Here is a 27,797-nt window from a genome sequence, read left to right on the forward strand (position 1 = left end):
ATGTGGACTGTGAACCTTTAAAATTCAGTAATGTACTCGAAGACGGGGGTGGAGGAAGGAAAAGGAGGGGAAAAAACTAACTAAAAAAAAAATCTTGATGCAACTCTAAAAGGATAAACACATTTAGCTCAAATTTTTAAAACTGCCTCACTATGCACACTGCCCCAGTGCTGGGAACCCTGTGTTTCCAGGGTCTGTGGCTTTGGTATAGCCCCATCATGTGAATCAGAACAAAATCAATTTTGAAAAGTAGAAATTCAGAGTTTCTACCAGCTCTACTAAATATGAATATATGATTTATCTTTGCAACTTAATGGTTTATAAGTATATGGGATTTCTAGTTTTACTGGTTAAAAATCATTGATGTGAGGTTATTCATAGTTAGAGCTTTGATTTGTGTTAGTGATACTAAAACTTTCATGTTTGCCATTTTACATACCAATCTCATTTTATGCACAATCTTCAACCAAACTGTTTGGTTTTTTTAAGTAACTGCTTTGTGTTATGTGGTCCAATGACTTACTGTTTCTCACAAATATTCCAAATCCAGTCTCACTTTCCAGCAGCTGAGCAGATGTACTCAAAACATGATATTTCAGCCATATTATTCATTCCTTCTGAATAGCAGCCTTGTAGAAATAATTATAGAATTTTAAATGTAAATGTGATTTAGACTGAGAATACGAGTCAGTTTTTAAATAAATTAAATGGACCAAATTTGGGCATACTGAACTCCAAGAAGTTTTAAAAGGTATCTTTTTATTTATTTCACAAACATGTATTTACATTGAACATGAATTCACAACACTGAAAGGAAAAATGTATCCTATACATTAACCAATTTACATGCATGTCCTTTCCCATGTTAACACTAAGCCCCATTCTTTGTTGTATCTGTAATGACAGGATCAATTCGCAGTGTGCTGATGAAGTGGTGATTTGTACAGATTCTAAATGGCATCATTTTCTAAGTGCTATGGTTTCACCCTTCAAAGTTGTTTTGAACAATGGATTACTTCTTAAGATAAGCCTCTGTTATTAGCATCAATTTCCATTAAGAATAAGCATAAAGCTGTAGCGGTATTTTCTTTACCATGCTACCAGTATTCCTTACAGTATACTAGAGCTCAGTTATCTTTGTAGTAGTTATTAAAGTTGATTCGCAGCAGGAAGTCCTCCAGGTGAGGTTGGTATCCCCTATTTACAAGTTTGGTTACCACTGTAGGAAAAGGAAACACACAAATCTTAATTTAAATCTCTAACAAGTCAATCTGTTCATTAACTGTACCAATACTATCATGGAAAAAGCCTATTGCAGATGTCTGAGTAGACAGAAACAAATCATTAAAACTGTATAAAAGAGCCCCTGCCTATTTCTGGAATTGCAAAGTGCTCTCATTAACTGTCTGTACAACAAATCAGATGCAAGGCAAGGAACAGAAACGTCAATCCTAGACAGTGTGCATATAAATGGAATTTTATTCTTCTAATTACAAGTACACTTTATCCAAACTATTTTAAAAAGGACAATTTTAGGTTCCCTTAACACAGGGGTTCTCAAACTGGGGGTCAGGACCCCTTAAGAGGTCGTGAGGTTATTACATGGGGGGGTTGCGAGCTGTCAGCCTCCACCCCAAACCCCACTTTGCCTCCAGTATTTATAATGGTGTTAAATATACAATAAATGTTCTTAATTTATAAGGGGAAGTCACACTCAGAGGCTTGCTGTGTGAAAGGGATCACTAGTACAAAAGTTTGCGAACCACTGCCATAACATCATATTAACCAGTGGGCAGGCATTACTGAGATGCCTGACCTCTTTAAAAGAAAGCAGCTCTGCTAGTTTTCTTATGCCAAGACCACTGTTTCAGAAGGGACCATCAGATAAACACCTGGGATGATTGCAAATCTTAACTATAAATTGAATAATAAACTTACTAATGCTAACCATCATTAACAACAAAGAAAGGATCTTTCCAATGTATGGGCTTAAATCAAAGAAAGAAAAATTGCCCTGGCTTCATAAACATCTCAGACACCAAGGGGGATTTGCAAGCAGTAACAGCATGCAAGGAAGAAGGAAAGGTTTACAATATACAAGATTAGAGCCTGATTCAAAGCCCACTCAAATCAACAGGAGACTGTCCACCAGCTTTGGATCACATTCTTTGTGAGAGACAGAATCTTGTAGATTACAGGGACATGTGTAAGTACACATCTGTTTTGTGGTGATTAATACGGGGGAGTGCAAAGGACCAGGTCACTCTGCATATTTCCTTACAAGAGGCTCTACTGATCTCTGTTCATGAAGCAACCATAGATCTCATAGGAATGGCTTAGATGCCTCCCAGAAGTGTTTTGACCTCCCAGAGGCTTTGGAAGCAGCCATTCTAACTCATCCTGAAATATTTGCTTTTGTTGTTTTCTGTCCTGTGACACCACTTTTTGACACTCTTAATGGATAAAAAGGGCATCTCATTTTCTGAAGGATACAATCTGATGGACACAGCATCTAATGACTGATATTTAAAGGAAAAAGTGGCACTTTCTTTGGATATTGGGGCTGCTAACAAAGGAAAGTGAGAAGCTGCTTGTATTCACATGAAAAGGTGAATTTATTTTTGGTAGAAATACAGGAAGGGTCTGTAAGAGCAGTATTATTTGGGAAATGTAGAAAATTAGGTAGGGTCTCTCTAACTTGCCGACCCTGCAAGCTGAGGTGACAGCCACGAGGAATTCTATCGTGAAAAAGAACATGAACTACGTGGCAAGAAATCTGCACAGCGGCAAAGTTCTTGTCTGCAGAACTAAATTTTACTACTTCTTGCAGTAGGTGAGCAGACTGTGGGCCTTAGTCGCTTAACCCCTTGCAGGAGCCAGGAAATTCAATCTCACAGTAAGATGTAGTATGTGTCTGATCAGGAGATGTGAAATACAGTTCAAAGGAGTTTTTTTGTGTTGCCATTTTAGATATTTTTCTCTGCCATATGGTTTCAAGGACTACACTGGAGATAAATGGTAAATTTAAGCATATATCAGGCTAAGAAGCAATTATTTACCAAGGATTTACTCCCCGTAAGCCACCACATGTGATACTTATTGTCAGCTATGGGACACATGCCAAGAAAGTCAGACTTCTGATGCTTTACATTAGTGCATGTGGAGAGATTAGCTTTCCCAGAAGTAAAGCACTAAGCAAAATGAGTTCAATATACACTTTCTCCTGCTTTTAGGTTGTACAACTGCAACTGCAAGACAACTGCAAGAACTGATGGTTTTTTCAGGTGTCAGTTGATTGAGGCAATATAAATTAGCCCAATAACATATCTGAGTTCCTACCTTTGAATAAGAAGTGAGAGTAATATTTGAAAGTATTATAAGATTGTTGCATCAAACCAAAGTTGGGATGAACAGCCATTTGCTTGCCAGCATCAATGTTCCATGACTGAGAGATTAACTGGCTGCGGAACTTCAAAATGAGACTGAAGATGCTGTGAATAATGTTCATCACGGGGATGGCCTTTTCAGTCAATAGTCCTCTAGGGAAAAAAAACAAAACAGACTTTAGTTTTTTAAAAAGCTATTGTTTATTTGAGCAGTTAGAAGGCAGAGAGAATTCTTGGGGTTCCCTCTTTAATCATTTCAAAACAAAACAAAATATGGGACCATACAGGAGTGAATTTATGTAACACTTGAGCCCAGTATAGTTTACCTCCTTTTCAAGGTTGCTGACATTTACATATGAAGAGCTCAGCCCTTTATTTTTATGTTGGTGGGATTAAATTTTAAGTGTAATGCTCTAGTTCTTCTTAACTTTGCCCAGCTAATTTGGCATCCGTCGTCATTTCTGCCACTTCCCACTGCCTGAACTGGCTTTTCTGGATGCACCTGTTCTTGTCTGTAACTAACAAGAGATGCCACTTCTAGCAGGACACACACTTTTGACTCCTCCTGTTCACCCTCTTCTCTTCCTCCTTGGTCATTCCTGACCTCTTCTTTTTCTCTATATTCCTTCCTTTCTTACCCTACCACTCCCATATCTACTTACCTCTCAAGCCCATTCTTCTTATCCTATTCCTCTTCTCTTTGCTCTCTATCACAACATCTCAGGGCCTCTACAGTTCGGTGTTAGTAACAACTGTAGTGTATGAGGCTCAAAGTGTTAACAGCCTCTTATTCTTAAAGCAAGTAGTACTACTTCCACTACTCATGAACCCTAGTGGTGGTCTTTTTTCAGAGACAACGTCTGTGATCAGATGACAACTGCTCTGCCAGGGTATGGTCCTGCAGCCTGAAATTAACTACTCTGCATAGGTATTCAAAATATAAACAATTTATAGAGAGAGCCCTGGTGCAATCTTTGAATTTGGATAAGTACATACTACTTATTCAGACAGACAACACTCATTTCCCTAAGCAGTAGGTATTAACTACAAATCATGAACTTCCCTTTCATCACAGCACTAATATTCTGGGTGCTTCTGTTGTACCTATGCAAAGTTTTTACAATTTTTGGGGGCTATAATTACTACTTTGTCTGTTTGTTGAAATAATTTTATGTGTATACATATACATATACATATACATATACACACACAGACTGTGTGTGTGTGCTATACCATATTTACAAATCCTCTGCTGGTGTAAACTGAAACAGCTCAGTTGACTTCATTGTTTTTCCTTGAGGTGTTTCTCTGCTTTGCATACCTGAAAATTGCCTTGTTGAGGTATTCTGCATGTGTTCTGTGAATTTCTTCCAGGTTTCCTACAGAAGACAGTTTGTTTCCAAATTCACACCATGTTACATGCAATATTTGGTTAGCAATGTAACCTTGAATAACTTTAACAAAGTGCTGCATTTCATGTTTATATAGCTGGAGCTGTCGAAATTGAACAGAATTTGATGCAGGACTCACTAATGCTGAAAATAAAAACAGAAAGATATTATTGTTGACACTGCCCAGGCATTGGGGGAACAGTGACTGTGAGGGAGGGGCCAGAGGCTAGCCTCCACCCCACTCACTGTGCTGCTGGGGAGTTGGGCTGGCTCCTCCGCAAGCCTGTCCTGATCCTACTCCCTGGCAGGAGCTCGGAGGTCAGAGGGAAGGGTCCTGCAAGCCAGATATGGCCTGCGGGCCGTAGTTTGCCCCCCTCTGCCGTAGAGACTGTTCCCATAAAAATCATGGTTGGACAAAACTATCAGAAGAAATCCGTCTCAAATTCCAAACAAGTTTCTTTGAATACATTTTGATTTTAAGAACCAAAGTACCCGTTTTAAATGGTATGTTTACAATCTATTGTTTGGCATATGGAGCTAAACACGTTTTTATGTAGTACCTTTACTAATTTATCTTACCAGTACGTTTTAAGTGGAACCAAATATCCCTGAGAGTCCACACCATGTGCTTCAACTGCAGCAAAAAGGAGAAGATCTTGTTGTATTTATTCATGCAGCTCTCAGTAATGACAATGTTCAGAGGCCAATCAACCTAAAAACATATATAATATATATATATAAAAAACCAAGTGTCATTAACGTGCCTGTCCATGTCATATTTGATCGTTTCAGAATATTTCACAGCCCTGTCAGTCACAGGTACTACAGGCTGCTGAAACATAATTGAATGAAATTATAAATGGCATCATAGAATGACCAGGATGAGCGAACCCTATGAATTCATTTAGACTAGCCTAATTTCTTGACTCTTTTCTTCTGGGAGGTAGTAAATCATCAGTTATTACACATCAAAGAAACATGGAAGCATGGATGCTCACATGATCATGGTATAAGAGGAAAGTATAACTTGCCAATAATCTTTTCTACATGCTTTCTTACCTTGTACCGTAGCTCCAAGCAGTTCAGAGCATCAGGAGCATTGGGTTTGAACATTTCTGGAAGGTACTTGAGTGCAAAAGAAAGATTGGACGCAAGCTGGGTGTCTCCGTGAAGGCTATATTGTAATGCTTTATTTAAGATAGAATTGAGAACCAGTGGATTCAGAAGTTCACCTGGAGTTTGCCCTGAACCAAGCTTGAAAAAAAGAAATCTAAATTCATTACACATATAATTTTTAGAGACATACAAGTTATGTTCTTGCTTTAAGGTAAATTTTTCAAAAGCACTTAAGTGATCTAGGATCCTAAGTCCCATTTTCAAAAGTAGCTTAGGTACAAGTGTTTTATTCATTTTTGAAAATGGGACTTGACTGCTTTTGAAATTTTTACACTTAGTCTTCTGGCTCAGTACCATGATGATCATCATCAGAACAACCTAATTAACAAATTAATGTGACAGAATCAAAATTAATACTGTGAAATAAACCTCTCAATTTTCACCTTTAGAACTTTAAAGCAACTTTAATGTGCTTTCTGACATATATTTACTAATGAAATTAATATATTTGTTGAAAATCCAAATAAGAACTTGCTAATTCACTTTTCAAAATATAAATATAAAGCCTTAACTGCTGTTATGGAAAATATAAATAGAAGTACATAGCAAAATCAGAATTGCAGGTGTCAGGTCTCAAAATGAATAAAGAACAAAAAAAGATCATGTTGTTCTAAACATTTCATTTATGTTATCCTGATCCCCCTGCAACTATTAAAATGACAGTACTGAGCATAAGACTCAGATCCAAAACATTTAAGCACAAGCAGTCCCACTGACTTCAGCAGGACTTCTCACATATGCTCAAAGTTAAGCATGTGTTTAAGTGCTTTTCTCGACCGTGACCAAAATGCGCTCAGCTTCTACAGAGCTGGTGTTTTAACTATCCTGTGCCCATGCACGCCCTGATAGCCAGACATAAGCCCAGACCATCCTTCCTGTGACCTTACTCAGGTGGACCTCACCCAGGGACACAGAAATGAGGCATACAAGTGCCACCTCTGCAGAGGAGTCCAACATTCCCCTCCCTAATTCTCCTTCAACAGTGCACTGTAGGATTTTTGAAGTGGGAATGTAGACCAACTTTTCACAGCACAGGCCTCTGCAGGGTGATGGAGGGGAGTGGTGGGACTCAACCAGTGGCAACAGTGTCCTCCCAGCAGGGGCCAGAGCAATAGCGCAAACAGTCTAGCCTTTCAGAGGACTGGAGGTTCTCTTCCCGGAAGATCTCCAATTTCTGCTGAGTTTAGAGGTCAGACCCCCTAGCCTCCTTTGCAGTCCGCCAAATCCCATCACTCTATTCCTCAGGGAGAATATCAGCAAAATATATTGCTCTTACAGAGTTTCTTGGGCCTCATGTATCCCTAAGAGAGGGTGCATTTCGACTCATGGTCATTAAGGCCTCAGCAGGGCCTCTTTGCTACAGAATTTGCTGCCGTGGCACAAAGGGGTACAAAATGGATAAGGGGAAAAATAGCAGATAGGATTTTAACCCACAACTCTCTACAACCCTTACTCAGGTAGCTTAAAAATAACCCAACACATGTCAACACTGGGAACAGTCCTTAATATCACTTTATGAGATATTAGAGGTTCACAGACATCATGTCTATTGCAAATGACCAAATACCAGAGTTATAAAACAAGCCAGCACAAATACCTTCTCAAATAGTAGGTCACTAAGCGACTGAGCAAACTCTCCATCTTCCATTAATAAAAAATGTCGTAGGGCTTCAAAATGCTTCTCTATGTTCAGTTCCACAAAGTAGTAATCGACTATTGCTTTGTTCACAAGGGAAACACTAATAGAAACATGAACTGATAATCACTCTTAAGAACAATTCTTTCCTTACTATTAAAATGCAGTCATGGATATTACTATCAAATTAACATTTCAATACTTAGCATGATGTACAAGCTTGCATGACATTCACATGCACAAAAGAAAATGAGAGAAAACTTATATACAGATAGTATCCAGAATGAGCCAGAACTAAAATGAGCCAGAACTACCACTACTGAGAACTATAGTTTGATTGGAATTGCCAGCATATCTGAAGATTGGCTATATATAAAGGGCTTTAGTGACACTACATGGACTATAGGAAAAATATTAGCAGTAACCTCTCTTTATGAAGCTTTCATCTGGTGGGATCCAGACTGGTTAAGCAAAAGTGTCATGTCTGTATCTTTGGAGAGGTGTGTACTTCACCCAGGCAATACAGGCACCTTTGATGCTAGTCACTAACAGAGAAGAAGAGAGGGCAGGAGATTCAATTCTTGAATCCTGGAACTCTGGGGATAGTCCGGAGACCAGGGAGGACTTTCCCCAAAGGCAGGGATGGGAGGAAATTATCCTATACCCTATACTTACTAAACTAGATATAAAAACTATTCACAACAAATTTAGTTTACAGGTTATACACTGAAGGACACAACTCCAACCAAAGCCATGCAGCATTAAGAAGGAACTGGAGCAGCATCAACTCGTGCCGCCTATTATACCCTTGGTCGGGAACATGAGGGAAGCTAATGTGCACATGAGAGTCAATGGACACTGCTTTGAAGAACTTCCAGACTCAGGCACATGGCATGCATGTGTACACGTGTGTGGAACAGCACTCTAAAAAGTAGTAAGTAGATTTTCGTCCAGCTCTGTCTCAAGGGAAAAATGACCAGAGGAAAAAAAAATAACTGAATTAATAAAAGTGGATTTGTTATTCCTAATTAATACTTACTGGGACACTAGTGGAGCAGTAATAGAGTGTTTCATCAGCACTGGCAGAGATAAAAGCTCACTTAGTTGTACAGCTGTTTCATCTGTTGCTGACTGTACCAAAGGATCCACTGGGAAAGTGTATGACCTGGGTATCACATGATGCAAGAGATGGGAAACTGGCAATTCCGCTAAATTGAAGAATACATATAAAAATTGTAAAATGTTATACTTAAGCTATTTCAATTAATCTCCTGAAAGTCATTCCAGATTAGAAAAATCAAAACATGCTACAGTAGATTTCAGATTTTTATGCAAAGAAAAATAGTTTTGCTACTGTACTTAATAATTTTGACAATAAAAATCATCTAAGAACTTTTCCTTATGCTAAACACCTGATTTCTCACTCAAGACCATCACATCTTCTTGCTGAACTACCATTTCAAGAGCTCTACTCACACATTAAATCATAGCTGTCCTGGTATTTTTCAAGGCAATACTGGTCTGATAAGGCTTTCAGATAAGCTTGTTCTTTCTTCCAGGTATCATCTTCCTTCTCTTTAGTCTCAGAAGCACAAGCCTCAGAAAGTAAAGTTTCTTGAGGTGTAACAGTCAGTGCCATCGATTTTTCAGGTTTCTCTGTCTAAGAGAATGCAGACAATAACTAACACCTTCTCTCAGAGCCGAACATCTCATAAATCCCATGCACAAATGATGTGTTCCTTACCTGTGAACTCTGAGGAAGCTCCAGAGGGAGATCTTTGCAGACATCTTTTGCAATTACTGTAATAACACAAACTGAAACAGTATCAGAAAAAAAACCAAAACTCATGAACATACGAAATACAGCTTACTGCCTATAGTCACTGGATCATATCTCAAACCTGATCATAATTCCAAAAGCATGCAAAAATCTGTAACAAAACCACCATTACAATGCACTTGAAAAACAGGGAACTTTAGGTTCACATGCCTGTATATATTACACAGTGACACTATTAGCATTAATATATTTAAAGTACTGTCAGAACATTCTTTAATTTCAGAGCGCAAGGTAGCTATTTAAAACACATTAGAATTATAACTGGTCTGCAAAGTTTCAAACCAGTGGAAAATTTTAACATATATTTCACCCTTTTCATGCAGGAGACCAGACCAGATGCAAATTCTCACCTAAAAATTCTAATAGTGTTTAGCCATATACTCAATGAATTAACTCATAAGTATCCACATAGAACAAACACACTTGATGGCAATTTTGATAAGGTCCTAAAAAATTACTGACCAATTGAATATAGTTTGATTGTCTTATTCTAACCTTCTTGTTTCTCTCTCTCTTCTGTCATGTTTCCTTGCTTTTCACCTTCAATATTAGAATCTGAAAGGACTGGAACACTGTCTGAGGACTGTGATTGGGGTAAGACCTCTTCCTTGCCGTCTGATGATTTATCGTCTCTTTTACTTTCATCAGTGGGAGAAAATTTTCCATTGTACAGAAATGTCTGAACTGTAGAGTCTGATGAGTGACCAGAGATGGTTTTATTATGAGGTATCGGATCACTTTCTGTGGATGGAGACCACTTCCCTATTTCAATGTTTGACTGAGATGCATGGCCAAAAGGGCTCCAACGAGGTTTTGAAAGCTCACTATCTGAAACTAGCTCTCCCATTTTAATGTGTGATTGAGAAGCATGTCCATGGATATTCCAGCGAGGTCTAGATGTTACAACCTCAGACACATTTTGCCCAATCTTGATATTGGCATCAGATGCATGGCCATGGATGCTCCACCGAGGTCTAGACGGTACAACCTCAGACACATTATCCCCAATCTTGATATTGGCATCAGATGCATGACCATGGATGTTCCACCGAGGCTTTGTAGGTTCTATGTTTGACACATATTCGCCAATCTTAATATTAGCTTCTGAGGCATGTCCATGAATATTCCATCTGGGCCTTGAGGGCTCTACCTCTGACGTATATTCCCCAATGTTAATATGAGCTGTAGAAACATGCCCATGAATATTCCAGTGTGGCCGACTAGATTCAACTTCAGAGGTATATTCCCCAATCTTTATGTGCGAATCTGAAGAATGTCCATATGGATTTGAATGTGACTGGGAAGTCTCTTCATGAGGCACATATTCCCCTACATTAATGTTGGCATTGGATACATGTCCATGAATATTCCACTGAGGTCTCCTACTCTCCATAAACACATTTTCTCCAACTTTGCCATGTTCTTGTGAAACAGCAGCTGGCCTGAGAATTGTATTAAAATCATATTCACTTTGCTGATGTAACTGTGTATTGCCTTCTCCTTGCAATGCTCCTATCAAAAGAGGCTGACTTTCACTGATTTGAGTAGTTTCAGGAAGTTTTGAGCTAATATTTTGAAATGCTTCATCTAGTAAAGATCCTTCATCTAGTAAAGAGCCAATGGCAGCAAGTTGTTCTTCCCGTGATTCTGGTAGGAAATCCTCAATATTTAGACTGGATTCAGGAAGAGAATTAGCACTCTGCGATGGATCCCATGTTTGTTCTGTACTTAGCAGCTGGGATTCAGTTCCTGCTGCAGCAGGCTCAGAATGTTGATTAATGTGAGTATTTACTGACTGGGGCAAAGCCAATGGTTTATCAGCAGAAGTAACACTCTTCAGTCCAGATTCAGAATCACCTCTGACAACATTATTGTCAGAATGCACAGGTTCCACAGTAGACACCTAAAATATAAATAATTATTGCATTCTTCAGCCATATTTAAACTATTTTTCCAGAACAAGATTTTATTTCCAGTCCCCACTTTTATTCCCAGCACCATAATACTGTAATACTCATTCACATTTCTGCCATGGTGACTCTTCTGTTTAGTGATCACAGATTTACAAAACTCACATTAGGAAACTTGGAATTGTCATGCAGTGCTTCTGTCAGAAAATAAACCAACCTGAGAGCTTGATTCTTCTACAACAGCATCCATAATTGAGACTATTTGGCACTGCTTATGCGGAATAATGTCTAATTTCCTCCTATACTTCCCATCAGGAAGTTTTTCAAGCATCTCCTAAAAATCAAAATAGCAAAACCAAAGAGCTTTTAAATGTATGAAATGTTAAAATGCTACAAATGATATATTTCTTATAAAAATGTAGAAGATACCTCAATGTGTTTTTGATCTTCTAATAGAAAGTTGAGACGGGCTGTTTCCAGTTTGTGCCGCTGGATTTTCCATAAAGCTCTTTGCTCCCTACGGGCTGCATCATCAGAAAGTTTGCTATAATGGTCAATTAATTCTTGCCTGAAGGATAGTAAAGATACTATATTACAGACACTCCACTTGCGTCATCTTGCACTCTGTATATTGAAACCATATGCTGGTGTAGAAGAGCAAGAAAATGATAGATCTCTGACTATATATATTTAAAATTAAAAACCAGAGGTTTCATCCACAGTACAGAATCCAGTTGAGAAAATGTAATGAAAAGAGGATGGTATTTTTTTTGTCAGTAAGTTTTTGTAGAACCATGTTATTGAGACACTAATTTTTCATAACAGATGTGCTTAAATGTATGATAGAAAACAAAGACAAATTACAATTAGCTGTATATCTTGATGAGCAATGTCAAAGCTTGTAATAGCTATAATTACTATGCAGAACTTACATCAATTATAATTAAGGCTACGTTTTAGTCACAGGTATTTTTAGTAAACGTCATGGACAGGTCACAGGCAGTAAACAAAAATTCACAGCCCTTGACTTGTCCATGACTTGTACTATATACCCCTGACTAAAACTTGGGCGGCTCAGGATCCCCGCTGGATCCAAAAAAACCAAATAGCATTCACCAATGTATAAACTGTGGCTCTGACCATGCAATCAGACCCACTTGGGTGGACCTTAGGCCCAAGTAGAGCCCCACTGAAGTAAGATCGGGGTCCATGTAGACTCAGAGGAAAGTATCATAACCCACATTTAACATTAGCAGTAAAACAAAAAAAGGTCTGTTAATTCCCATATACCGATTTTTAATCTGCTCTGACACATCCGATTCTTTTGCTGTGGGGGCAGCTTTTGATCACAAATTTTGTTGTTTAAGTTTTTCCCTAAAGCCATGATTATGACAAAAAACAAATCTGGATGTCATAGGTGTAGACTGTCTGTTCTCTAGAGCATTGCTAGGATGCCAAAATGAAGAGCAATTTTTTGTTTTTTAAAGCCAGACCTTACAGGAAAATGTGATCTGAAACCTTAGGAAGACTAACCACAAATATTGTTTAATACATTACCTTGCCTTTTTTTCCAGTTCTTCTTCTAAGGCTTTCAGTCTTTTCTCTCTCTCCCTGAGCTCTCGGGCATAGCTGAAATCATCATCAATCTCTTCCTGTTTCATCGTAAGTCGACGCTACATAAACATTCAGAACTCTTTAAAAAAATCACTCACAACACCAACCCAGTCAGATAGATGTACACATTTTAAAGAGTTTTTTAAACTGTATATCATTAGGTGATTTCAGAATGTGCAGCAGATCCCTTATTTTATAAACTAATTGGTGATTGAGGAGGTCATAAAATTGAACATTTCAAAATTACAGTTGGTACGGTGCATAAACTGAAGTATGGTCCACTACATTAGTCTTCTCCTTCAAACCACTGCAAGGTGATTTCCAATGCACTGAAAACATCAGAATGTGAAGGGTTGTTGCCTTTTTCTTCACAGAAATCACTATTACATTATTTTTCCCTCCCATCAGGCAAAATCGTTTGTATAATTGGTCGTTCCTAAGATTAGATTTCATTATAATTGATGTTTCACTGTAAAACTGGAATTTCTCTTTGTTTTTCCTTTAGTAAATAATGTAATTCTCAATGCTATCACACCACAGAAATACCTCTTGATCTTTTGCAAACTGTTCTTTTAATTTCTGAAACTGTTCCCGTTTCCTTGCATCCAAAGTCATTCTTTCTGATATTTGCTGATCTGTATTTAAATTGAAAATAGTCACTTTACAAAAACATATTGAAAAAACAAAAACAAAAAATCATTAGATGAAAACTTCACTGAAACTTACCATTAATGGCTTTTAGTACTTTACTAGCTGTTTCTCGAGCATGAACAATCAACTCCTGTTTCGCAATCTCCATACGCAAATCCTAGGAGATAAATATATATAGTTTCATTATGTTTTTCAAACATGAAGAGATAGCGTTGCAATTTAAAGTGTACAATTTCATTCCAAGTATACATAGCAATAATGTCCTAAGGTAGCTGGCTTCCAGGATTTATAGCCACTTAATAAATGGGACACTTAATTAGACAAATCACTGAATGTAAAATCTAAGGTTATACTAAAATTTATTAACACAATGATCTGTTCATAGTAATGAAGTTCTACTAAAACAATTATCCATGCAAATTATTAAAAACTTGACAAATGGAACAATCTGATTAGTTAATAAACAAGTTAGACTCTGATAGTGTACTAGTTGGGTCTTGATTACCTTTCCCTAATAGATTAAAGCAAATGCAACAAACTCCTGGTGAAACATCCTCCAAAACTATTTCCAAAAATCATGAAAATGTCAACAATAATGGCATGCCAGTTAAACAAAAAGAAGGAAATAATTATGTTAGGTTCTCTTCCTCCCTCTCCCCCCCCTACCCCCGAGATAGCAATAGTAAGCAAGCAGACCACCACAGGAAGACTATAGTCATGTCAGTACTTTTACTTATACAATAAAATTAGGAATCTGAGCTCTCTTTAAATATGCTAATAATATAAAATTCATTCTTCTTTAATACTCATTTACCTTTTCTTCCTTGCTAATAGAACTGTAACGGGCGATTCTTTCCATTCTACCGACATATACCGCACAGTCTCTCTCAATCTCTTTCAGCTCCTCAAGGGAAAAAATAACAGAAATCCGAGGAACAGGGATATCTGACCAGCATATGTAATGCTACAAAATAAGAAATATTACACAGTTAAATAGCGGGGAAAAAAGTCTGCGAATTTTAAATGACTAATCAGGCTTTATGATTGCATAGCATATATTAACTGTTTGAGATACTTCCTATGAGGAGTCTTGTTCTGAGCCATTCTGCAGATGTTTAAATATCTATTTTTAATCATATTACATTCATGAATAGCTTATAGCATTATGTGTCCAATAACGGCCACTGCTTGCCTTTAGGTACAACAAGAACATCCAGATATTAAAATGGAACTGATATAACAGGATCATGTTTCTATACCTTGTGACTGAAACCTGCAAGGTACATAAAGACAAGATCTTAGAAATCAGATGAAAAGATCTAAGTGTAAATTAAAGTGAACTTTAAATTTATTATTTCAAGCATTCTTCCTACAACAAATAGATCTGTTTTGCAAAAAATGTGTACAGTGGAACTATTACAGTGTGTCTGAATAAGGGTGCAGCAAAAAAAGCCAAAATAATGAGGGGAGAAGGTATGATCTCCAGATTGGCTAAACTCAGCTCTTTAGGGAAAGGAGGCCCTCTCGTTTGGTCAATATTGTCTGGGTGTTCGAGAACATTAGCTTGGAGGCCTAAAACATTCAGGGTTTACACAAAGGAAAATATGAAACCTAAAGTTGTATAAAAGGTACTTTAAACTTGCTTCTGCACATTCATAGTTTGTCAATTTGATATCAACATCTGGGTTACACTGGAATACTGAGGTCACAAATACTTGACTGTAAAGAGCTAAATAACATTCTTCAACATCCATTCTTGACAGGGCCACTAATCAATAAAAGTACACATTTATTTGCCACAGAGCTAGTCAACATATGTTAATAATTTGTTTTTGTAGCGCAATGTGAAAGAACCAAGCAAGTACTTGCCCTGGGACAACACAATTTCAGTAAGTTTATGGTTTTCCCACAAATGTACACATCATTGGCTATATGCTTCAGAAACACAGGGACACAGTCTTCTACTTCTTTTGAAATCAAAATATATCCATGAGTCCAGTAATGTTTATCTATAGATCAAATACAAGATCAAAGTATATTGTATTTAATAAAGATAACAAGAATGCAAACTGAAAAAACTAAAAGTTCTACATATACGTACTGTACCTCTGAAGCTAAGATAATCCTCATTCACTTGAATCATGAATTCACCATAAACATCCCTGAATACACCACTGTACACCCAATCATAGATAAACCTAAAAAATGAAGATTATTATACAACAGAGTTAAGTCCCTCTTTCCTTTTTAAAATTATTTATTTTGAACCAATACACACAACAGATGATTTTCTTTGACATATACATCTCAATCTGTATGTATGCACGTGTGAGTGCAAGTACATACCGCAAATATTAAATCAGCAACAGATTCGTCAAAAAGTGATGAGTAAAAGGTAAATCTTTAAGTCATGTTGAGGATAAATATAAAAGTTAAGCATAATTACATCAATAGTTAACTCCCCAAAAATATAAAACCTCATTTTGGCATAACAAGCATCTTTTTCAGATAATCTTAACTGCAAACATTTAGTTTAAAATCATTCTAATTCGAGTAACAATCTTTTTTTACTGATCTGGACATATATAAAAACCTTTGCACTCTCATAATGACAGAATACATTTTATGGGGAAGGGGATAGGAAGAAAGAATTTTAATTAGATGCAACTTGTTTAGAAGGAAAAGAGAGGCTATAGAACTCCAGGACACAAATTCAGACAATTTTTCCATTGAGCTTGAGCAGCTTTTGATATATCTGGAGAAACGTGAACTACTATTTTGCGATAAAATATTCCTTTTTTTCATATATTTATGATAACACTCTCTTGACCCCAGTGTGATGCAAAGGTTACCCTCCCAGTATGTACAGAGGAAACAAAATTATTGTAAGTTACAGATACTGAGACTCAGGGTCCCATAGCAGCATCAGCCCAGTCCTTCTTTTCTACTGGTTACTGTAGAGGTCTAATGCCTAGGAACAGACTGGTACTGTAAACAGAAAAATGTATCCATAGCAACCACAGTTCAACTTTAACCTAATTAAAAATAAGGTCTTTTGTGTATTAATATCCTTATATTTTTATGATTTATAATCGCAACAACAACTTCCAGGTTGTACATTTCCTGGAAGTTAATGAATTAATGACTGGGTTAACATCCTCAAGACAGCCATTAGCTGGCAGGAAATGACCTCTATGGCAACCATTATTGCTTAAACAATTGATGTTCTCATAGTGACTTGTTACAAACATATTTAGGCCTTAATCCTGCAAATTTTTATGCATGTACTTATAACTTTATTGTCCAAATCCTGCAATACACACAGTGACGATCCATCAGTCTGCCAATGTATAAGTTGCAGAACTGAAGCCATAATTAAGTATTTCAACGGCTTTACAGCTGAGAAGGTCTGAGGGCCAAACTTTGACTGGGAAACTGAACATACAGAAAGGGTGGCAGTGGTAGGAGTTTTCAGTTTAGAATATCTTGATGGGTTTGTTTTGTCCTGTTTAATTTTATTATACTTATTGTAGTTCCTAAAAATGTATAATATTTTATATACTCCTTAGCATCTCTATAGAAGTAGGTAAGCAATTTCCAAAATTGTGTGGATATTGATTACATCCAAGGGACTCTATTAAAGATAACATCTTCTTACTCAACAGCTATGCTTATGTTAGTGATATAAAAGACGTTTTTACTACTTTTGAACTCCTGTTAACACTGAAGAGCCATGAGAGTGAGGTGGGATCTCTCCTGGTTGTGTGTGAGATTAAATATCAGCTGCAAGATCTTTATTACTGGTGGTGATGTATGAGAAGGAAAGAAACTGAACCCTGGTTGAGTCTCAGATCCCTGAGTGAATTTGCTGGGTTGGCAGTTAGGAAAAAAATATCCTTTTATTTGTTTAAAAAAAAAAAAAGTTTTGATACAAAGTCACTGGGAAGCAAATATGGAACCACACAATGCCATTTTTGCAGTCACTTTTCAGAGCCGAACCACACCTTAAATCACTGAAAATAATTCACATCCACTCTGAAAATCTTCAAGCTAATGGTCTGCCCTATATAAACTAAACCAGTCTAGTTATCCACTTTTTCAGAGTGGTTATTACATTAAAAATGTCCAAATGGAAAACCAGTAGGTTATTATTAGAGCCACTGCTAAGCACAATTATAAAACAAACAGTCTGCAACCCACCTGGTATATGGTTCACAGCTGGTTTTTAACAATGACAGAAGAACTGGGTAATGTTCATTACTACAGTTATTGAGAGCCTCTTTGTACAGGTATGAAAGCAATCTTACTCCCTGAAATGATAAACAGCTAAATTTCAAAACAGTAAAATCCATTGTACTACTACTAAAAAAAAAGATTAATAATATACACATCTTTACATCCATTTATTAGACAGAGACAATTTGGTCATGGCTCAGTCTGGATAAAACTGAAATGATATTGGTGGGATGGGTCAATAACAACCAGAGGAAATGGTAGAGATGACATATGCCCCTTCGACTGACAAAGCTTTGTTGGAATCTTCAGGATTCTTTTTGGATCCTGAATTGGATCCTGATACCCAGATAACAACTGTAGCCATGCATCTGACGAAGTGAGTATTCACCCACGAAAGCTCATACTTCAAAACATCTGTTAGTCTATAAGGTGCCACAGGATTCTTTGCTGCTTTAATGTAGACATGAGTACTTCTCTCAGCTTTACTTGAACACGAGATTGCAATCTTACCTACTAGATGTACACCTTACCACTACTGTCCCTGCATTTACCACCTCTATATACTGAATTTCGGCAATACTCTATGTACATCTTTACCATAGAAACTTAGATAGTGTAAACAGCCCACGTACATAGCAGAGTTTCAAGCATAGCGCATATTACACCAGTGCTCCATAGACTGCACTACCCTCTAACCAGTATCCAGGGACAATTCAAGGGCTTGATTTTGAACTCTAACAAAAGGCTTTAATTTGGGTCCTGAATATCTGAGGGTCCATGTTTTTTGAGCTTTACCTCATCCATTGAAATCACTAGGGCATTCTCATTGGAAAACCATAGACGCTGAAGTTCACATTTCCCCTTTGGTCTCACTGAGCCTGTATGTTCACCTTCAGGTTTTATCTATTCACTGAAGCTTTTCAGAGGGGCAAAACTAAACAGGAAGGATTGTAGCAGGCTGTCTTCTGTTGAGCATTGGTTTTAATGCTTGGATTATTTTGTTAATACAATAGAAAAATATTTAAAATTGTATATGTTATATTATAAAAGTGCTTTTATTGTATACCCACTTACAGAACAGTGATGGACATCCAAGATTAATTTAACAATTTATAATCAGTATTTGAATTCTCTCTCATTTAATGCAACACTTACGTGGAATTTTCAACAGCATTCAGCACTGATCTTATAGTGTTCTTTGCTAAAACTCCCATTGACTTCATTGGGAGCAGAGGTCAACACTGAGCATTTAAAAAAACCTGCTCAATTGTATTTGAAGCTGATATATTAACACTAAAACAAAAGTTTTCCAAAAAAGATCAATAATCACCGTAGGAAATGAAGCACCAGCACCTCTGCTGATCCCCAATACAGTTGTTCCTATGCCACAGAGCTCAGCTAAATACCTAAACAAAAAAATTACATTTATGTAGCATCTTTCAGACAGAAGTATCCCAGGGCATTTACAGTGATCAATGAAATGTGCCACACTTGGGTGGCATGAGGCTATCATTCTGCAGCATCAAACTATAACAGGTGTAGGGAGGGGAGGTGGAGAACATTTCTCCAGTTCAAGCTATAGAAAATATTTAGATAAGCAGACTGTGACTCTAGCTGGAATTTGGCCAGGACTCTAGGTCTATTTATACTAAAGTTATCTAGTTTATCAGTCCTTGTATATCCATACTCACTTCACCTCCTTGTGCCACAATTTCCCCATCTGTAAAAAGTGGGGCTATACAATAGGAGCTTATTTGTAAAGTGCTTTGAGATCTACCGATGAAAAAGACTCTGTAAGAGTAATAATACTACATAGCTACCACCAGCCTCTGGAATTTAAAGAATTTTTTCTGTGAAAATATTATGAAGTGAACACCAAAGACTGAATAAGAAGGCTTCTCTAGTAGTGTATTTTTAGTGTTCATAAAGAAGGGACTGGATTTCATTTTTTCAGTGCTACAATGCTTTAATATTATAATATTACCTTAACTGTCGTCCTAATTTTCTGAAGAGAAAACTGATTGTTAGAAGGCTTAAAGTGGGAGGTGTTGACAAAACACATGCTCGATAATACTGAAGGTATTTCCTCAATCCACTTGTGAATGCCTAATAGAAGAAAAAACATTGACAACACCCTGCTGTTAAAACTGTTAGTGCTCAGTTTACATTCACACTGATTACAGTACAACAACATGAACACACATTTCCTGCATTCTAACTGGGCATGTTATCTTTAAAAAAAAAAAAAAAAAAAAAAGTCCAGTTTCAATGGCAAGACAAGAAAAGATGTGTATTTGAAAGATAATAGAATTTTTTCCTTTTCATGCATATGTACAAGTAAATTACACTGAGTATTTTAAAAGAGAATGCATCAAAATTGGGTAATTTTTTTTTCATAGTTGTAATAGGGTATTACAAACAAAGAAGATTTCCTTTGACCTCTGGTTAAAAAATAATACTTGACAGCAACAAAATTAATTACACTTCACCATGCACAGAAGATTCAGCACATTGCTTAATCCAAGTCACATTTGGAGAACTAATATCTGCAAGGAAGCAGTAAGCCACTTCAAACTGACAATCTAATAAAAGGTATTAAAGTGGACTGTTTCACTCATTTTATTTTTTTGACACTGTGAAGTGCATTTACATTTACAAAAAAGAGCTATATTTTTAATATATTTACTATACAAATATTTAGCAATACTGCAGAACCGGAGAAACAGTCACTCTTTACTTTCCAATAAAACAGCATGTCAAGATCATTCCTCTACAGGAAGAATAAACACACTATAGAGCAGGCTAGCACCATTCAAGTATATTACCTGAAATACAAGTCCTTTGTTGTACAAGGAGTCTAAAACTGGCTGAAGAGAGAAGCGACTTAATCGTGTGTAATATGTTCCATATTCAGCAACTTCTGACAGGAGATTGTTCATGCTCTCCGGTGATGTTCCAGATACATATATCCCCTGCTTTATCACAAATGTCTGAGCAGCCTGGAATAGTACAGAAAGAGAGAGAGTACCACTTAGTTATTTCAGAACTATATATTCAGTGCAAAGTAATTACACAACCTCACCCCCAACTGCCTGAAAACAAACCCCCTCATAAAACAAAGGCACACAGATTTACAGTTTAAATATTATGGTGACTGGAGTTAAATACCTAAGACAAAAAGATAAACAGATATAAAAAGGTAGCACAATTTTAGAAGGAAAATTAAAATCATAATTATTTTAAAGTGCATATAAAAATTCTTGTTACTTAATCTTTTAACCAAACAGTTCTCTATACATTATTTTCATCACTTTAATGCATTCATGGAATCCATTAATTTACTTCCTCACACATTTTCTTGTGCAGATCTATGAGGACTTTTTTTGGACATTTAAACTGCAGTAAAAAAGAGGTATCTGATTATTTTAAGTTATACTAATAAGAGTCACAAAACTCAAATGCAAAAAAAAAATCTATTTCTCTTGCAAAAATCTCTACCAAAAATGATGAAATCTGTTGTGACTGAACATGATCATTCTTAGAAAGTTTTTCATACCTGATTAAGCGAAAATGTAGCAGATACCACACCAATAAGGACATTCAAAACATCTTTAACCAGTTCAAATTCTTTCATTAGCACAAGCTGTGGAAGCTGGAGAATGGTATTACTAAATAGTTCTAATTCCCCTTCTCGAAGCCTATAAAATTTGTCAAAAGCCTCTCTTCCAGCTTCAGTAAGATATGGTTCCTCTTTTTTACCAGGTGGGCTGTGTCAGAAAAAATATAAAAACAACAGAAGCCAAGAATAAATCAACTGCTTTCCTTTAAAATAAAGACATTTCAGAACTTTACACAGTCATTAAAATGTTTTACCCCAGTGGATTATCTGCAATGCATCCTTTGCATAAGGAGGCTGTGTGGATAACTGTCAAAAGCATGCACGAAATAGCATTCTTGAAGAAAGTGATAGATGTATTTGACCTCAAGATCCTGTCTGCACCAGCTCCTGACAGGAAGAGTGAAAAGACCAGGTTGGGTTCCCAAAGAGGATGGGAAGGAGACCACCACTGCTTACACAAAATTGCCTATACAAATTAACTGATGAAGTTACAATAATGTTTGTTAAAATAGTAAGTGAAGTTCTGCAGCACAATTGTTAAAAACGCTAGGCAACTGCCAAGAGCTAATTCTGAACTACAACCTAAAAATCTCCCCACTACCAACTCATTCTTAATTATGATAATTTTTACAGTATCAGATGTGCTCTAGAGAATTTACAAAACAAACAGAAAGGCATGTCCCTGCATAAAAGAACCTGAAATCTAAACACAGAACCAAAACATACAAAATACTGTTCATATATTACACACAGCTTCCAGTAAAAACTTAATTATAAAAAGAACAGGAGTACTTGTGGCACCTTATAGACTAACAAATTTATTTGAGCATAAGCTTTTGTGGGCTACAGCCCACTTCATCGGACGCATAGAATCGAACATATAGTGAGGAGATATATATACATACAGAGAACATGAAAAGGTGGGAGTTGCCCAACCAGCTCTAAGAGGCTAATTAATTAAGATGAACTGTTGTCAGTTTCCCCCAATCAGCAAAATGCGGACAATATTTATTTAACTTGTGGTTGATGTTTGTTAATTGCTTTGAAGAGGAAAAGGGATCCTATAAGCTCCAAGTACTTGTATTAACATATGCAAATCCCCTCCCCCACCTTAGAACAAGAATAGCTGATCATAAAATGAGAAATACTCCCTCTACCTAAAGTGTTATTGATTTCTATTATGGTAGCACCCACTACCCACACACAGTTCATGCCACTAAAAACTCAAAATCTAAATGGCAGCAGGGAAAACTGTGACGCCCCTTGAAAAATGCCATAGAGCACTACACTGTCAACCAGCAAAAACATAGCTCGGTGGGAAAAAAAATAAGCTTCTGAGCCTCAAGATATTGAACTCCATGTTCCAAATCAGATGGTATATTCCTTTGTTTGTTCGTTTGTTCTAAGTAAGGTCACTTCCAACTAAAATACATACAAACCATACAAAAGCATGCAATTATTTTGCATCTTAACATCAGACACATACCATCCAATTCTTTCCCAGCATCTTCGTTTGCTGGGTCCATAAGTAAGTACGGCATCCCAGAGGTCTATGTCTGGAGTCATGCTGGGTTCCGATTGAGAATCAGGAGTCAGATTGGATGCTGATTGGAATCCCTCATCTTCTGATTGATCTATACTTTGAGGAACCTGTAAATAACCATGAGAGTTCAAACTTTACACATATATGCAACATTTATTGAAGAAAATTATGCTAATCCCATTTAATTGTTGGCCTCAATTTAACAATTAATCAAAGATGCTCATTTTAAGCACTTGGGCTTTATTATTTATACAAACTGAAACTTTGTTATTTGTAACAAAAACAATAAAATCCACTTCAATTTCTGACAACTTTTTTTTTTGTAGCCAGTGGAATAATCAAACTAAGATATTAACAATTTGTTAGTACCAGAAGTAGAAATATTTTACTCTGAATATAACATCAGTTCAAAAACTAGATGTCAAATAATACATAATGCTCCAGAACAATATATCTGTTCAGTTTTTCTTTTTCACAAAATAAGTGACTTAGGCCCTGACCCTACAAATTCTTACACATGTGATTAAAGTGTCTATGACCAGTTCCATTGTTTTCACTGGGACTACTCATGTGCATAAAATCAGGCACGTGTTTGCAGGATCAAGGCCTCTAAACATCCCAATCATGGAACTCCCACTGACTTTGTTGGGAGCTTGATGTGCAGTGTAATACCTCAAGTCTGTGTAACAGGTCAAGTTGAATGGATGCAAGTTGCTCCTAAGAACGTTTAACACAGTGTTTTCCAAGCTGAGAGAAGGGGTACAGGCATGTAAAGAAAAAGGGTTGCTTCCTTGACCCAGGATCTGACTCACCCCTTCAACTACAATGTGCACTCACAGCTACAGGTAAAGTGGCATGCAGCTCCTTTAAGCATACCAGCCTTCCTTCCATGTTCCCATCGTAAACCCTAATGAAAGCTGAATCTGAAACTCCTGTGCATAGGGCTGCAGATTCAGACAGCAACCTGCTAGCCCAGTGGTAAGCAACCTGTGGCTCCTCCAGGGTAATCCACTGGTGGGCCACGAGGCAGTTTGTTTACATTTGCATGGCTGCCCGCAGCTCCCAGTGCCCGCAGTTCGCTGTTCTCGACCAATGGGAGCTGCGAGAAGCGGCGGCCAGCACGTCCCTGCAGCCCACGCCGCTTCCTGCAGCTCCCTCCATTGTGCTAGCCCATGCCTCTGCTCCCACCAAACTTCACTCAGTAGCAAAAGCATACACTGCCTAGGCAAAAGAAACTGCGAATGGACCAACTTCACCCGAAGTAGCACGTAGCCGCCTCTGTTAAATGGGAAAATTACAGGGGCAACAATAAAACAAAAGGAAAAAAGAAAGATTAAAAACAGAAAAAGCAAAAGATACTCATCCACAGGGGAAAAAAAAAAAAAAACAAATTTGTTAATCTAGCTTCTTCTGCAGTGCCTATCAGTGCTATATTAAAATACAGGATAAAGAGAAAAACAATAGCAATAAAGAGAATCTATGCTTAGTGTGTGTGTGGGGGAGGGGAGCTGCAACAATCCATCTCAAGAGCTCCAATTAAAAAAGCTTAAACTACTATTTTATATACAAGTAGACTTTGACAGCAAAATGATCATAAAATGGACACTAGAACAGATATGTACAGAGGGATGCTCACATGTAAATTAAATATTACGAGCAGGGAAAGATGTATGCAAATGTTTTAATCCACACCTTTGTAATATTGATACTACTACAAGCAATGGCTATTAAAAAAAAAAAAAGGTTCAAAAAGGCATATTGGAAGTATGTATATACTCTGAAGTAAAATAATAAGTATAGTGAAAATAAAGACATCATACTTTAATCGCAAGTCCAGACAAATCCGCACTGTCAGGGACCGGTGGCAGATCCAACCTGATGTCCATGTCATATGTACGGCTATGGACAAGAGCACCAAAAAGTGAGACACGTGTTTCCTTCTCAAACTTGTCACCAACAGGGTAGTTCTGTGAAAATAATCTGATGGCAGGAAGTCCTGTGCCAGGTGCAGCTTCCATTATCTGAACTGTCTTTTGAATTGTGTCATTAAACTGATACTCTTCATTTGTAATTAAAGTCTGTATATCAGCTTCAAATACACTCACATCATAATAATCATAACCCTGATATTTAACATTTCTCCCAACATACTTGTTGTTCAGAAAATAGTCCTTTTTTTGTGAAAGAAGTTGAGGAGGACCAGTTCCTACAAGTTGTACTAGAAGATCCAGAATAGAATTAATTTCTGTAAATGGTAAGCAATCAGATGTTTCCAGTTCCTCCACGAGTTTCTCCAGCCTATCTGCTTGAGCGCCCATTCCACCAACTCTCAAGTTGAAAGACAGCATTAAAATTTTGTTTTTCACTGGAAGTCTGGAAATGTTTGACTGCACGTTACGTGCCTCCTCCTGAAAAAGATTCATGAACAGGGCATTATATGCAACCCTTTTTAGTTTTTGCTTAGCCCTTTTCTTGCTGATCTTCTGTCTGCCCAGGTGGACCTTCCATGACAAACCTGTCATGTGTGCTTCACACAAGTCACTAAACAGCTGTGTAATACTCTCCATTTCAACACAAATGAGTGATAAAGTCAATTCATTGCAAATACAACTGTATGTTTGATCTTTGATTCCATTTCAAAACCTGGAAAATACAAAGAAAAAAAAAAGAGACATTAGTGACTAATTACACACATAGAACCTCTGTAAGTGTTAATGTACTTAAATTTAAAATATAGTTAGCTCAATATGTGCAGTGTTACAGATGAAACCAAACCAAACTACTACATCATAACCTCTGTTTCATTATATATATATATAATGTATATAAACCCTAATTTTGATCTCACACTTTTTTTTAAAGGATAAGTTACACCATAGAGAAAAAGCCTGCCGTGGTACATGAATGAACACAGGTTACGTGGTACCTGAATGAACACAGGTTACCATTGGAGAGGAGTGTTTCGCTGTCAAGCACTAACACATGAAAGTGTCTTGTCAATACTAACTTTTTTCAGGCTATTTCCCACTAACAACTTGATTAACAAAAATAACTTTCAGCTATATTTATACTATGAGTTCAAACAATACAGCGTAAAAACAGCGTGAGATCAAAATTATTCTGGTGATAATAATAATTTGACCACTAGGGTAGACAGGGAACGTAGTCAAGAGCTGCTAAAAGTAGGGGCAGTGCCTAGTCCACCCTGTCGCCAGGGGCGCGCACACACAGGTAAAAACATCAGTGCCTAGTCCACCCTGTCCCCATTGCTCCCACCAAAAGATGAGCACCAGTCCACGTCCCCTTCAAAACAGGTAGTGACTGTAACCTGTCCCGGGCGAGCAAGGCCACACTCACCCAGTGCCCAGGGGTAGACCCCCCAGCCTCTACCCCGCGCTGAACAGCCCCAGGCGCCTCTCAGGGCCGCTAGCTCCCGCGGCCCCACCGGCCGCGCCAGCTCGAGAGCAGCCACCGGCCGCGCGTCCCGCCCTCCAGCTGCAGAGCGCGGCGGCGGCGGCGCCATTGGCACGTCACGGGAGAGCGACGGGGCCTGGCAGGCGGGGCTGGGGGAAGGCGGGAGCAGGGCACCCAGCTCGCGGGCGGGGGCACAGGGCGGGGCCTGGGACTGCTGTGGGGCGGGAGAGGATCACAGAAGGGGGGGGCTCCCGGGGGGGATGGGATGGCATGGCAGAGGGGGAGGGGCTCCCACAGCGGGTGTATTGAGGCGGGTTACGGGGCAGCTCGGGAAGAGGCGCATAAAGCCACGTGTTGGGCTTAGGTGGTTTCTTTTTGCGCCTGTTGTTTGCTCCGCAGTAGGGTGAACAGATGTCCCGTTTTATAGGGACAGGCCCGTTTTTTGGGACTTTTTCTTATAGAGGCGCCTGTTACCCCCCCACTCCCGTCCCATTTTTTCACCGTTGCTATCCGGTTACCCTACTCCAGAGGGAATTCTGCACCCAAATAAAGAAACAAACAATCTGCACACACTATTTTATAATTCTGCAGGATTCTGCAAATTTTATTTGTCAGTAAATAAATGTGACGGCTCTAGCACAGGGTGGCCTACTTTCTAAGGCGTGAAAACCAGGCACTGAGCACCACGCTCCCCCCTTGCTCTTTCTCTTGAGGCCCTGCACCTCCCCCACTCACTGCTCTCTCCACCTCCCTGCTCCCACCAGGTGATCGGGCCTGCAGGGGTAAATGGGTGTCTGGGGCACAACGGGGGCGGGGGGATGTGTGAGTGGGGAAGGGTAGAGGAGGGGGAGCTGCCGGTACCTCTCCCCACTGGAGGGAGCCGTTCCTCAGTGCTCCTCCAGGCTCCAGCAGCTGCTACTCTTCCCCTGCCCCAAATGGCAGAGGCTGGTTACTGAAGATAACCGGACTTAGTGTCCAGTCAGCAGTGCTAACCAGACTTTCCCGTCGAAAACTGTACACCAGGCAACGCTACTCTAGCACGGCAGTGGGGAGTACTGCAGCACCTGCACAGACACAGAGGCTACACCCAACCCTGACACAGTGCAAGCACCGGGCTTGCCCCAGAAACACCACAGGGTCCTGCCCCTCTGCGCCAGGTGTGGGTAGACAGGCTCAGCCTGGCAGGATCCAAGTGTGGGGGAGAAGGTTCTGTATGGGGCAATCGATGCAGGCAGCTCAGTAGGGTTGCCAACTCTCCCAGATTGACCAGGAGCCTCCCACAATCAGAATCGAACTCCTGGTGGCTACTGAAACCAATCTGGGAGATTTTAACAGGCCACTAAAAATCCAATCCTAAACACAGCGGGATTAAGGCAGGCTT

The 27,797-nt window shown here is 38.4% G+C and overlaps 1 protein-coding gene across 4 annotated transcripts; it reads right to left on the reverse strand.

The window, feature by feature from the left end:
* Positions 1-739: 739 nt before the first annotated feature.
* Positions 740-27,387, reverse strand: TUBGCP6 (tubulin gamma complex associated protein 6). Of its 4 annotated transcripts, none has more exons than XM_050936018.1 (26): positions 27,278-27,387; positions 24,823-25,645; positions 22,946-23,109; positions 21,397-21,607; positions 20,666-20,839; positions 19,825-19,946; positions 19,171-19,246; positions 17,805-17,914; positions 15,711-15,802; positions 15,474-15,613; positions 14,419-14,568; positions 13,680-13,761; positions 13,500-13,588; positions 12,897-13,012; positions 11,769-11,907; positions 11,557-11,673; positions 9,925-11,332; positions 9,334-9,389; positions 9,066-9,249; positions 8,629-8,797; positions 7,551-7,692; positions 5,837-6,031; positions 5,357-5,489; positions 4,708-4,921; positions 3,340-3,539; positions 740-1,219 (listed from the first exon to the last, which is right to left on the reverse strand). In XM_050936018.1, exons 2-26 carry the CDS (start codon positions 25,567-25,569, stop codon positions 1,128-1,130), a joined length of 5,322 nt encoding a protein of 1,773 aa, XP_050791975.1. In that variant the 5' UTR covers positions 25,570-25,645; positions 27,278-27,387; the 3' UTR covers positions 740-1,127. The 4 variants fall into 4 exon arrangements, with proteins under 4 accessions (XP_050791975.1, XP_050791973.1, XP_050791974.1 ...); XM_050936016.1 differs by lacking the exon at positions 27,278-27,387 and adding an exon at positions 26,393-26,492; XM_050936017.1 differs by lacking the exon at positions 27,278-27,387 and having other exon boundaries at positions 24,823-25,792.
* Between the last annotated feature and the right edge of the window lie 410 nt (positions 27,388-27,797).

Source organism: Gopherus flavomarginatus, chromosome 1, assembly GCF_025201925.1.
Source record: "Gopherus flavomarginatus isolate rGopFla2 chromosome 1, rGopFla2.mat.asm, whole genome shotgun sequence".
Taxonomy (NCBI): domain Eukaryota; kingdom Metazoa; phylum Chordata; order Testudines; family Testudinidae; genus Gopherus; species Gopherus flavomarginatus.